The sequence below is a fragment of the Babylonia areolata genome, chromosome 3, assembly GCF_041734735.1.
Source record: "Babylonia areolata isolate BAREFJ2019XMU chromosome 3, ASM4173473v1, whole genome shotgun sequence".
Taxonomy (NCBI): Eukaryota; Metazoa; Mollusca; class Gastropoda; order Neogastropoda; family Buccinidae; genus Babylonia; species Babylonia areolata.
Window position 1 is genome coordinate 56,471,070 of NC_134878.1, and position 12,500 is coordinate 56,483,569.

At 46.8% G+C, this 12,500-nt stretch overlaps 1 protein-coding gene across 1 annotated transcript in view; it reads right to left on the reverse strand.

The window, feature by feature from the left end:
• LOC143280385 (receptor-type tyrosine-protein phosphatase T-like) overlaps nucleotides 1-12,500 on the reverse strand; it is a 230,871-nt gene that overhangs the window by 160,497 nt on the left and 57,874 nt on the right. Inside the window, exons 9-10 of the mRNA XM_076585020.1 lie at nucleotides 7,281-7,524; nucleotides 4,317-4,540 (exon numbers count right to left, since the gene is read on the reverse strand). Of these exons, the coding sequence (XP_076441135.1) occupies nucleotides 4,317-4,540; nucleotides 7,281-7,524 (468 nt within the window). The remainder of the gene's footprint in view (nucleotides 1-4,316; nucleotides 4,541-7,280; nucleotides 7,525-12,500) is intronic.

Sequence of the window (12,500 nt, forward strand, 5' to 3'; positions counted from 1 at the left end):
GCTGTCTTAGTGCCATCCTAACAATCACAACCTTTTGCAGTGCTGTATTAGTGCCCTCCTAACAATCACAACCTTTCATCTCAAACATTTTACTGCGCTATTTCACTGCTCTCCTTACAATCACAACCTTTCATCTCAAACATTTGACTGCGCTATCTCACTGCTCTCCTTACAATCACAACCTTTCATCTCAACCATTTGCTGCGTTGTCTTAATGCCATCCTAATAATAACAACCTTTCATCTCATACATTCTGCTCTGCCTCAGTGCCCTCCTAACAATAACAACCTTTCATCTCTAACATTTACCGTGCTGTCTTAGTGCCCTCCTAACAATAACAGCTTTTTGCTGTGCTGTTTTAGTGCCATCCTAACAATCACAGCCTTTCATCTCAAACATTTGCTGAGCTTTCTGAACGCCCTCCTAACAATCACAACCTTTCATCGCACACACTTGCTGTGCTGTCCCAACGCCCACCTAATAATCACAGCCTTTCATCTCAAACATTTGCTGTGCTATCTCAATACCCTCCTAACAACCACAACCTTTCATCTCATACATTTGCTGTGCTATCTTAGTGCCCACCTAATAATCACAACCTTTCATTGCATACATTTGCTGTGCTATCTCAATACCCTCCTAACATCCACAACCTTTCATCTCTAACATTTGCTGCCCTGACTTAGTGCCCGCCTAACAATCACAACCTTTCATCTCAAACATTTGCTGTGCTGTCTCAATTCCATCCTAACAATCACAACCTTTCATCTACTACATTTGCTGCGCTGTCTCTTCCATCCTAACAATCACAACCTTTCATCTCCTACATTTTGCTGCCAGCGCTATCTCAACGCCCTCCTTACAATCACAACCAAAAGCAACAACCTCCAAGAGTTTTAAAACCGAACAAACGAGGGAACAAGCAAAAACAAACAAAGAAACAAACAGTCCTACAAACCAACCACACCATCCACGTGTGTTTTTTGCTCTTTTGTCACGCGGGCAGCTGTGGGAGCACGCAACAAAAATCTCCCAGCTTCAGTTACATTTCAAAGCTTTCAATTGATTGGATCGGGGAGAATAATTAAACGGTGGAGGATGGGTGGGTGGAGGTGCTCCTGGGTTTGAGAGAAACAGAGAGAGGGTGATTGTGGTGGTGCTGAGAGAGAGAAAGAGAGATAGAGAGAGGGAGAGAGAGATAGAGAAGTAGGAGTGGCAATGAAAGATGGGAGGTCATCGATAGGGGGGGCGGGCGTAGGGGGACTGAAAAAGGGAGAGGGAGGGGAGATAAGTCAGGGGGTGAAGGATAGAGAGAGCGGGAAGAAGAAGAAGAAGGAAGAGGAGGAGGACGAGAGACATAGACAGACAGAGAGGGAGCGAGCGAGCGAGCGAGCGAGCGAGAGAGAGAGAGAGAGAGAGAGAGAGAGAGAGGGGGAAACAGATAGACAGACAGACAGACAGACAGAAAGAGGGGGAGAGAGAGAGAGAGAGAGAGAGGGGAAACAGATAGACAGACAGACAGACAGAGAGACAGAGAGAGGGGGAGCGAGAGAGAAAGAGAGAGAGAGAGAGAGAAAGAGGGAGAGACAGACAGACAGACAGAGACGTTGAAAGGAACACAGACAGAGACAATCAGACAAAACGAGATAAGCAGAGACAGAGACATACAGAGATAGAGATAAGGAGGGGACCTTGAGAGACAGAGACAGAGACACAGCCACAGACACAGACACACAGATAGAGAAAGAGAGCATCAAAGACAGTGAGAGAGGAACAGAAAAGGACGGAGTGAAAAAGAAAAACAGGGGCACAGACACACAGACAAAGACACACACGCACAGACACACAAAGACACACAAAGACACACACACACACACACACACACACACACACACACACACACACACACACACACACAGACACTGATACACAGAGAAACATACAGACACACAGACAGACACAGACAGACAGAGAAACAAACAGACAGACAAACAGACAGACAGATACACACACCCACACACACAGAAGAAGAAGAAGAAGAAGAAGAAGAAGAAGAAGAAAGTAAAAGAGAGACCCAAAGAGACAGAGGGAAAAGCGAGACAGGCAAACAGCCCAACACACAATAAATAATAAAAATTATTCGTTTGCAGCAGCAATTCGGAATGTCAGTGTAACCTCGTTAGTTTGGGCAGTTTCCTGAGGGAGAAGCGTTTTCTGGCACCGAAGTCGCTCTCTCGCTCTCTCTCTCTTTCTCTTTCTCTTTCTCTGTCTCTCTCTCTCTCTCTCCTACGGATACATGTATAAAGTGTAACAACATAAATATATGCGCATATGTTTGTGTGTCTCTTAGAACAACGGCAGATGGATGTGTAAGTCGGCCAAAGTGCTAATGTCTTCACCGTTGGAAAAAGAAGATTCATTCATTCATTCATTCTCTCTCTCTGCGTCTGTGTTTGTCTCTCTCTCTCTGTGTCACACACACACACACACACACACACACACACACACACACACACACACAGAGATCCGCACGAACACGTATATACATACTCACTCACACACACACACACACACACACACACACACACACACACACACACACACACACACACACACACACACACACACATCCGCACGTGCAAAAACACACGTACACATACTTACTCACTCACTTATACACACACAAACACTCACACGCCCACGCCCACACACACACGAACGCACGCACGCAGATGCGCACGTGCAAAAACACACGTACACACAATCACTCACTCAAACACAGACACACACACACACACACACACACAAACACACAAACACAAACACACACACACATACAAACACACACAAAAACACAAAACACAAATACGAACACACACACGCACACACACAAACACAAATACACACACACACACACACAAACACACACACACACACACACACACAAACACAAACACACACACAAACAAGACAATAGCTTTCAAAGCGTGCAGAGCAGCAAAGAAATAAGAGTGGTTAAATCGAACTCTTCTGGGCTCAATATGTTTGTTTGTTTGTTTGCTTGCTCGTTCCATCTGTTATTCCTTCAAAACAGTTTCCCCCCTCTCTTTTATTCCTTCAATCAGTTCCGCATGGATACAGAGCAGGAAGAGGAACTGTGTATTTTATGTGTGTGTGTGTGTGTGTGTGTGTGTGTGTGTGTGTGTGTGTGTGTGAGGATGTCTATCTCTTTCTTGTTGTGTTATGCTGATTTACTTGCTGATAATTCTGACAAAGATCCAGTATTGTTATTGCTTTGCCAATATCGTTGAAGGTATGTGTGAATGTGTGTGTATGTGTGTGTGTGTGGGGGGGGGGGGAGGGTAGTTTTCAACCTTTTCGATTTTCCTCTTCCCTACACACACACACACCCTACCCACCTGAACCTTGTAGGTGGTAATAATAATAATAATAATAATGGTATTTATATAGCGCTGAATCTTGTGTAGAGACAAATCAAAGCGCTTTCGCACCAGTCATTCACATGCATGCATAACTCTAAAACTGTAGAAACTAAAGACAAGAAAGAGGCAGGCAAAGGAGGCTATTTTGGGAAGAGGTGGGTTGGCCAGACTTGAAAGAGCTGAGTGTGGAGATTTGACGAAGCGAAAGAGGAAGTTCATTTCTATTGCAAGGTCCAAACCAGAGAAAGAACGGCGGCAAACAGTCCAGTGTTTGAATCTGGGTATGCGTAAATAGAGTGGATCCGAAACCGATCGTAGTGAGCGAGATGGAGTGTAGAAGTGAAGGCAGCCGCAGAGATAGGAAGGGGCAGTTTTGTGAATACATCTATAACACAGAATGCTGATCTTGTACTTTATTCGGTGTGAGACAGGGAGCCAGTGGAGATGTTGTAAAAGAGGAGTGATGTGCTCAGATCTTTTCTTTCCTAGGACGAGTCGGGCAGCAGAGTTTTGTATGCGCTGAAGGGACTGAATGGATGATGAAGGCAAGCCAGACAATAGAGAGTTACAGTAGTCAAGGCGAGAGAGAATGAGAGAAAAGAGAGACTTGAGGTCGGTGAGGGTGTAGGTGACCACCACCACAACAACAATCACCACCACTACCACCACCCGTACCACCACCACAACTACCACCATCACAACTACCACCACCACCACCACTACAACCCCCACCACCACCACTACCACAACAACCATCACCACCACTACCACAACAACCACCACCACAACCACAACTACCACTACAAACAACCCAACCAACCAACCCAACCAACACCTCCCCCCCCTCCCCACACACACACACACACTACCCACCTGAACCTGGTAGGTGGTGAGAGGCTTCAGGTCGCTCAGGGTGTAGGTCACCAGGCGGTCCTCGGACTCACACTCTTTCCCGCTGGCCCCGGTGCTGTTGAGCTCCCAGTACATCACCCGGTACAGCCCCACCGTTCCGCGCGGGGGGTCGGGACGCCGCCAGGTGAAGGTCACCGCCTTGCTAGCCACCCGCGTCACCTTCAGTTCCCGGGGCGCAGGGGGCGCTGTGTGTGTAAAGGAAGTAGACAGAAAGAAGTAGAAGACGTAGAGCAGGAGTCCAACAAGTATGTTCCGGCTAAAGACCAACAGGACAGTTTCAGTTTCAGTTTCTCAAGGAGGCGTCATTGCGTTCGAAAAAAACCTTTGTTTAATCAATATAAGCTACACCACATCTGCTAGTCAGAAGCCTGACCAGCAGCATAACCCAACGCGCAAGGTCAGGCCTTGAGTGCATGCATATACATTTGTGTACCTTACAGAGAAGATTTCTTCCACAGAATTTTGACAGAGGACAACACACTCGTTGCCATGGGTTCTTTTTCAGTGCGCCAAGTGCGTGCTGCACACGGGACCTCGGTTTATCGTCCCATCCGAATGACTAGACGCTCAGTTCGATTTTCCATTCAAAATGATGAGAAAGGGCGAGAGAGAGATTCGAACCCACGCCCTCACGGACTCTGTATTGGCAGATGAGTGTCTTAACCATTCAGAGAAGGACAAATGCTGTTCCGACTACCTGGGTTAGAATTTGATTATAAAGTGGAGAGTGGCTTGCCTATGTTACAACTCCCACGCTCTCTCTCGGCCCCCACAGGCCAACTAGCCCACCACCGCGGCAGCAGCGCTAAGAGCCAGAACAATATTGCACAAGTTCATCAACAACAGCAAGAAAAATAAGAACACGTCCTGTCTGGAAAGCCAAAGAGTCTGAGCGCAATGGTACGTATCCCACACTCGTTAGTTGTTTTTTTTCTCCCCTTCCACTGGACCCATTGCTCTGGCTCCCACCACCCATTTCTGTGGCTCCCACCACCCATTGCTGTGGCTCCCACGCCCGAAAATGACAACACACTCAGCCACACACAAGAACACACACACACACAAGAACACACACACACACACACACAGATGGACCTTAAAAAAAAGAGAAAGAAAGAGAGAGAGAGGTAAACTTAACAGTGGCGAAAAGATGAAGAAGAAAGGGAAGAATAATAAGGAAGGAGGTCAGGGAAGGGTAGGGCTCTAGAAATGAAAATAAATAAATTCATGAATGAATAAGGACTTTGATTTTTTTTTTTTTTTCAAAATGTGTCATTTCGTTTTGTGAGATAACAGAGCAAACATTTTGAGAAATATTGCACCGAGGCAACAAGAATGACAGCAAAAAGTAAAGCAAAATGAAATGCAAACAGGCGTAAAAAAACAAACAAACAAAAAAATATCATCAAAATCATACTGATATAAGCAAATGATATTCTGTCAAGATCTAAAAAGCTCACTGTCGAAAAAAACAAACAAACCCAAAAAACGTTTCTTTGCATGATTTGAAAGAAACCGTTTAAATCTCAGCTCCTTTGAGCCACTGCCTATAACAGAAAATGATTAAAATTTTATTTTTTAAAAAAGGAACTGCTTATCTTACCTTTCTGTGTTAAATCTATTCGCACATTATTTTCTTCACTTGAACGGAAATCGACAGAAATAAGCTGTGGTTTCTGCTGACACAAACTGCTCTAGAACTATTCTTCAGCGGAAATCATTCTGCGCGGCTTGCATACAGAGAGCTTCTATTAGGCACTCTGGAAAGATGTATGGAATCTTAGCACGAAATGGAATCTTAAAAGAAAAAGAAAAAAGAAAAAAAAAAGTTCGAAAAACAATGAAAACTCTCTCTCTCTCTTTTTCTCGTGTATTTCCTTCACTAATTTATACAGTTTCCTTACGAGGGTAGGATGAAAACAGGTCAACAAATGCCTATTCATTTTCCCTCAATAAAAAAAGTTCCGATTTCGATTTCGATTTATCTCTCTCTCTCTCTCCTCTCCTCCTTCTTTTCCTCCTCCTCCTCCTCTTCCGCTCCTTCTCTCAGTCTCTCACGTGCACGAACAGTGACATACATATTACACAATATAACAACACATAAACAGGATGGTAATCGTCTGGAATGGGGAGAAAAACAACAAAAAACCATGAGGTGGTTTAGTTTAAGACTTCTGGTTGCCTCTCTGCCAGTGGTGGGTCAAATCTCAAAACGGGGATACATACGATGGTACAAAATTTAAACTCTTTCGATTTTTCACCTCTCGTGTTTTAACTCACTCAGTACGGCCAATCCTCTCTTCTCCTCTACACAGACCCTTCGGATGTCCAGTGGGTGTCTGAATGACCCAACCTTTAGCTTCCGTCGTCAGAATTGTGGTATTCTTTGTCAACATTCACCTCTTCAGTATAAGAGCGCTCCGCTTGCAATATTTTGATGATGGTAATTGGGATGAAACGCTGTTAACGTCGTCTCTTTCGCCGTTCGTATGGAGAGAGTTAATTAAGGAAAAATGAGAAGGTCAAGACTGGGAAACATCCCGAAATGGAATTGTCAGGCAAGGTGACACCAAGTCTTGGCTACCTACGTCTTGCCCAGACTGTTCTAGGAACGGGGCCACAACAAGCACCGGGTTTGTATTTTGTATTTGCATTTGTATTTCTTTTTATCACAACAGATTCGGGCTGCTCTCCCCAGGGAGAGCGCGTCGCTACACTACAGCGCCACCCCTTTTTTTTTTTTTTTTTTTTTTACTGCGTGCATTTATTTGTTGCACCAAACATGCAGTTTCACATATATGAAAAGCACAGTCAAATACACACAAACGTACATGAGCCCCAACACACACACACACACACACACACACACACACACACACACACACACACACACATTACCCTGCACCCCTCTCATCATCCACCTACTTGTCTGTGGAGTGACGACGCACTTTGTCGGCGACTTGGGCGACTGGAAGCCGCCGTCGGTGCGGAAGACGATGTTGGCGCAGTACTGGGTGAAGGGCTGGAGGCCTGGGATGGCGAAGGTGCGGCTGCTGCTGGCCGGAATGTTCCAGGTCCGAGGCCGCGATCCTTTGCCCGCTGGCGCCGGGGTCAGCTGCAGCACGTACTTGGCGATGTGGTTGCAGTGGATAGAGTCCCTGGACGGAGCCTGGAGAGAAAACATACACGCACGCATGCAGGAATGCAGGAACACAGACACGTATGCGAGCGCGCCCGCACACACACACACGCATGCACACACACGCATGCACACACATGCATGCACATACACACGCACACACACACACACACACGTACACACATACGCACACACGCATGCACACACACACGCAGGCACACACACACACGCATGCACACACACACACACATGCACACATACACGCACGCACGCACACACACACACACACACACACACACACACACACACACACACACACGATGATGATGATGAAGAACGTTCATTTGCGTGGTGTTGCATTGCGTTATGTTGTATGGCATTGTACGAACACACGAACATCCATGTGCATGCACCCATGCGCACACAACCACACACGTACAGGAATGACACACGCATACACGCTCTCTAAAACATCAAAAACAAACGCACACAGACACAGATATACGCGCGAGCACACGAGATGAACTACAAATACTCCAGAATATATCTCTTCCGTTAAGTGCGTATTTTTAACGATTTCGGTTTATATACACTTCGCATACACTGCTCACATGCTTGCCAGCAAACATGCTCCAGAAAATGTTTCATGCTTTTCGTCACTATAATATACATGACAACTGAGTATGTTATATATCAGTTTTGGCTGACTTACTGTCTTTGTCGTTTCAGTGGGAACACACTCACATTTACACCGACAATCCTATTGCCACTCACTCAAGTCCTAGTCCCAGCAACTCACAGTGAGATAACAACAATGATCATTAAGTCCTCCGTGCGGCTACTCACTGGAGCAGACCCTGCACTGCCTCTGTGTTACTTTGTGTGGTGCCCAGTAGTATGCTGTGCCTACATGTGTGATCCAGCAGAGGCATGACACCAACTTCCAAGCCCCGTACGGGAAACAACAATAATCATTAAGTCGGGGAGCCAGACTGAGTCGGCGTCCTCCATGGGTAGAGATCACCACCACGACATTTGGGAGCGACGTCTTCTTCTTCTTCTGCGTTCACTCGTATGCACACGAGTGGGCTTTTACGTGTATGACCGTTTTTACCCCCCATGTAGGCAGCCATACTCCGTTTTCGGGGGTGTGCGTGCTGGGTATGTTCTTGTTTCCATAACCCACCGAACGCTGACATGGATTACAGGATCTTTAACGTGCGTATTTGATCTTCTGCTTGCATATACACACGAAGGGGGTTCAGGCACTAGCAGGTCTGCGCATATGTTGACCTGGGAGATCGTAAAAATCTCCACCCTTCACCCACCAGGCGCCGTCACCGTGATTCGAACCCAGGACCCTCAGATTGACAGTCCAACGCTTTCACCACTCGGTTATTGCGCCCGACATTTGGGAGCGACAAATCCGATGAATCTATGAATCTGAAGACATCAACAAAGACCTTGACAGAAATTCACAGCAAGCACGAAAGTGGGAAGGGAATGTCAAAAGTGACGTCACCAAGAGACCATGACGAATACAAAAAAAAAAAAAAAAAAAAAAAAAAAAAAGTGACCAGGCTGTGTTCTACGCCCCACTTCACAAATTAATTCCTACGAAAACCAGGACGGAGATGTACAAACACCTCCAGGGTTGGTCAGGAAATTTGAGCCATTCCATCAAGTAAATGAAATGAAATTATTGTGCTTAGAGCCTCGCCGACCACTAAGGCCATCTCAAGGCTACCGCCGCGTTAATAACTACTACATGGGTAAAAACAAACAAACAATTAAAACGAGTCACCACTTCAAACTTTCCACTCCAAGGTTTAAAAAAAAACACTTCCATAGTTTAAAACCTTCAAATCTGGTTAAAAATGTTCACTTCTTTTAAAAGGTCCATCAGCGCCCACGGAGGGACATCACGAAACAAAGTCTTCAAAGAAACCGCCGTGTAATGTTTGTGTCTAACGTCATGCAGATCCCAACAGTCAAGGAGCACGTGTTTCACGGTGAGAGGCTCATCACAGGGAATACATCGAGGGGCCTCTTCCCGCTTCAACAAGAATTCCATCAAGTGAATGACATCCGAACGTATATGGTCCCCCCACACTTTCCTGCTTGAGCCCATAACACTCTGGAGCCAGTTGCATTGCTCGCACGGAAGAGCCTAGTATGGTCGTAACCCGCTACTAACTGTGTGCATTATGGAACTGACCAATGACGTAGTTCGGTCAACGTAGGCATTTAGTCACGTGTAACTGTCAAAAAGTTAAGAGCCAAGCAATGCAACTAGCACCTGGGCTCTGAGCAAGAGCTGGTCAGCAGACTCACAAAACCCACGATGAATTGCCTCAAAGGGGATTCGAACCAACGTCTTTCCTGTCGTTCGTCTACGACGCTAAGGATTGACCACTTCGCCACGGGCGATATCATTTGTTTACGTTTACGTTTTCCTGAACAGGTGTTCGCTTCTCAGTCAGAGAGATCGATAAAAGAAGATTAAACGCTTCCCCTCCCTCACCCCCCCACACCCGCCATATTCCCCAAACATATAACATCCTTACTGTCTCTCTCTGTTTCTCCCCCCTTTCTCTCTCTCTTTCTCCCCCTCTTTCTCTCCATCCATGAAAGACCCAGATTTTTTTACTAGATAAAAAAAAAAAAAAAAAATCAATCTTTAAATCTAAACACTAATCGTTTGTAATGAGACAGAATCTGCGAACTTCTGAAGTGGGCTAATTCTTTCGAGTTCTCTCTCTCTCTCTCTCTCTCTCTCTCTCTCTCTCTCTCTCTCTCTCTCCTTCTATTCCTTCCACCTGAAAGACCCAGCTTTTCACTTTCAAGGCAAATTGTTTGAAACAGATTGAGATTTCCATTGACCGGAATGGGTGGGTTCGCTTGAGTACCCTCACCGCCCCCCCCCCTCTCTCTCTCTCTTTCTCTTTCCCTCTCCTTCTTACTCCGTTCAGATCGTCTGTTCAATCTTCCGTCTTCTGAGAAGTGCCGACTGTGCATTTCACCGCCCTATTTAAATCCCTAACAACTGAAAATGGTTTCCTTGCCAGAGTCTGCATGCGACTCCATTTTCATGTGTGTGTGTGTGTGTGTGTGTGTGTGTGTGTGTGTGTGTGTGTGTTCTCGAGAAATAATTTCAATGAAATGCACACTGACATTAACACATGCGCACGTCACGCACGCACGCACACACACACACACACACACACACATGCACACTCACTCACTCACACACACACACACACACACAAACACACACATACAAACTCACATAAACACACACATACATTCACATGTGCACGCACAGAGAGTGAGAGCGAGAGCGACAGTGAGAGAGAGAGACAGACAGAGAATGACAGACACAAGCAGAAACGCGCGCGCGCGCGTGAGAGAGAGAGAGAGAGAGAGAGAGAGAGAGAGAGAGAGAGAGAGAGAGAGAGAGAGAGAGAGAGGACTCGAAAGAATTAGCCCACTTCAGCAGTTCGCAGATTCTGTCTCATTACACACGATTTGTGTTTAGATTTAAAGATTTTTTTTTTTTAAATGTAGTAAAAAAAAAAAAAAGGATCTGGGTCTTTCATGGATGGAGAGAGAGAGAGAGGGAGAGAGAGGGAGAGGGAGAGGGAGAGGGGGGTGGGGGTGGGGGGGTAGGCCGGAAATCAACTAACACTCCAACACAATCGAGATACAAGAACGAAGCCCGCGCATGCACCGTCCCGCACACACAAGAACAACAAACACTGAAACACGAAACCACGCCCCCCCCCCCCCCCCCAGAAAACAACAACAACAACAACAACAACAACAACACACACACACACACACACACACACAAAACCCAACCAAGTCAACACTCCAACACACAAACAAACAACCCAACAAAAACAAACGAAAGCACAAGAAGAAGAAGAAAATCAAACCAGCACGCGCAAACGAACAGACAAACAAAGATGCGCCACCCCCCCACCTCCCCCCTCCCTCCCCCCCCCCCCCCTAAAAAAAAGGGGGAGTAAACAGACTCCGGCTCCCGCGGCCCAAGTATGGATTCCCATTCATCACATTTGCACGGATTCAGTTTCATTACAACTTCCTCTCCGCCATCTTGCCACATAAAGAAGAGTGGGTTAGCAGCGGGGAATGGGGGGACGGGGTGATGGGGGGATGGGGGTGTGGGGTGGTCGGGGTGGGGGTTGGGAGGGAGGAGGTTCGGGGGAGTGGGGGGAGGAGGTGGGGTGGGGCTGCTAGCAAGGTGGGGTGGTTGTGTGTGTGTGTAGATGAGGATGTGGACGAGGAAAATGGAGGAGGAGGAGGAGGAGCAGGTAGATGAGGATGTGGATGAGGAAAATGAGGAGGAGGAGGAGGAGCAGGTAGGTGAGGATGTGGATGAGGAAAATGAGGAGGAGGAGGAGGAGCAGGTAGGTGAGGATGTGGATGAGGCGAATGAGGAGGAGGAGGAGGAGGAGGAGCAGGTAGATGATGATGTGGATGAGGAGAATGGAGGAGGAGGAGGAGCAAGCAGATGAGGACGAGGATGAGGAGAATGGAGGAGGAGGAGGAGGAGGTAGATGAGGATGTGGATGAGGAGAATGGTGGAGGAGGAGGAGGAGCAGGTAGATGAGGATGTGGATGAGGAGAATGAAGAGGAGGAGCATGTAGATGATGAGGTAGAAAAGGAGGAGGAGGAGAAAGAGGAGGAGGAAGAAGCGGAAGAGGAGGAGGAGGAAGAAGAAGAAGAGGAGGAGGAGGAAGAAGAAGAAGAAGAAGAGGAGGAGGAGGAGGAGGAGGAGGAGGAGGAAAAGTTAGCTGGTGGATGGGGAGGGGGAGGAGGAGGAGGAGCAGGTGGAGGAGGAAGAGGAGGAAGGAGAGAAAGAGGAGGAGGAGGCGAAGAAGAAGGAGAGTTATGATAATGATAATGCTGATGATAGCGATGACGACGACGACAACGACGACGACGACGACGGCGGCGGCGAAGAAGAAGAAGAAGAAGA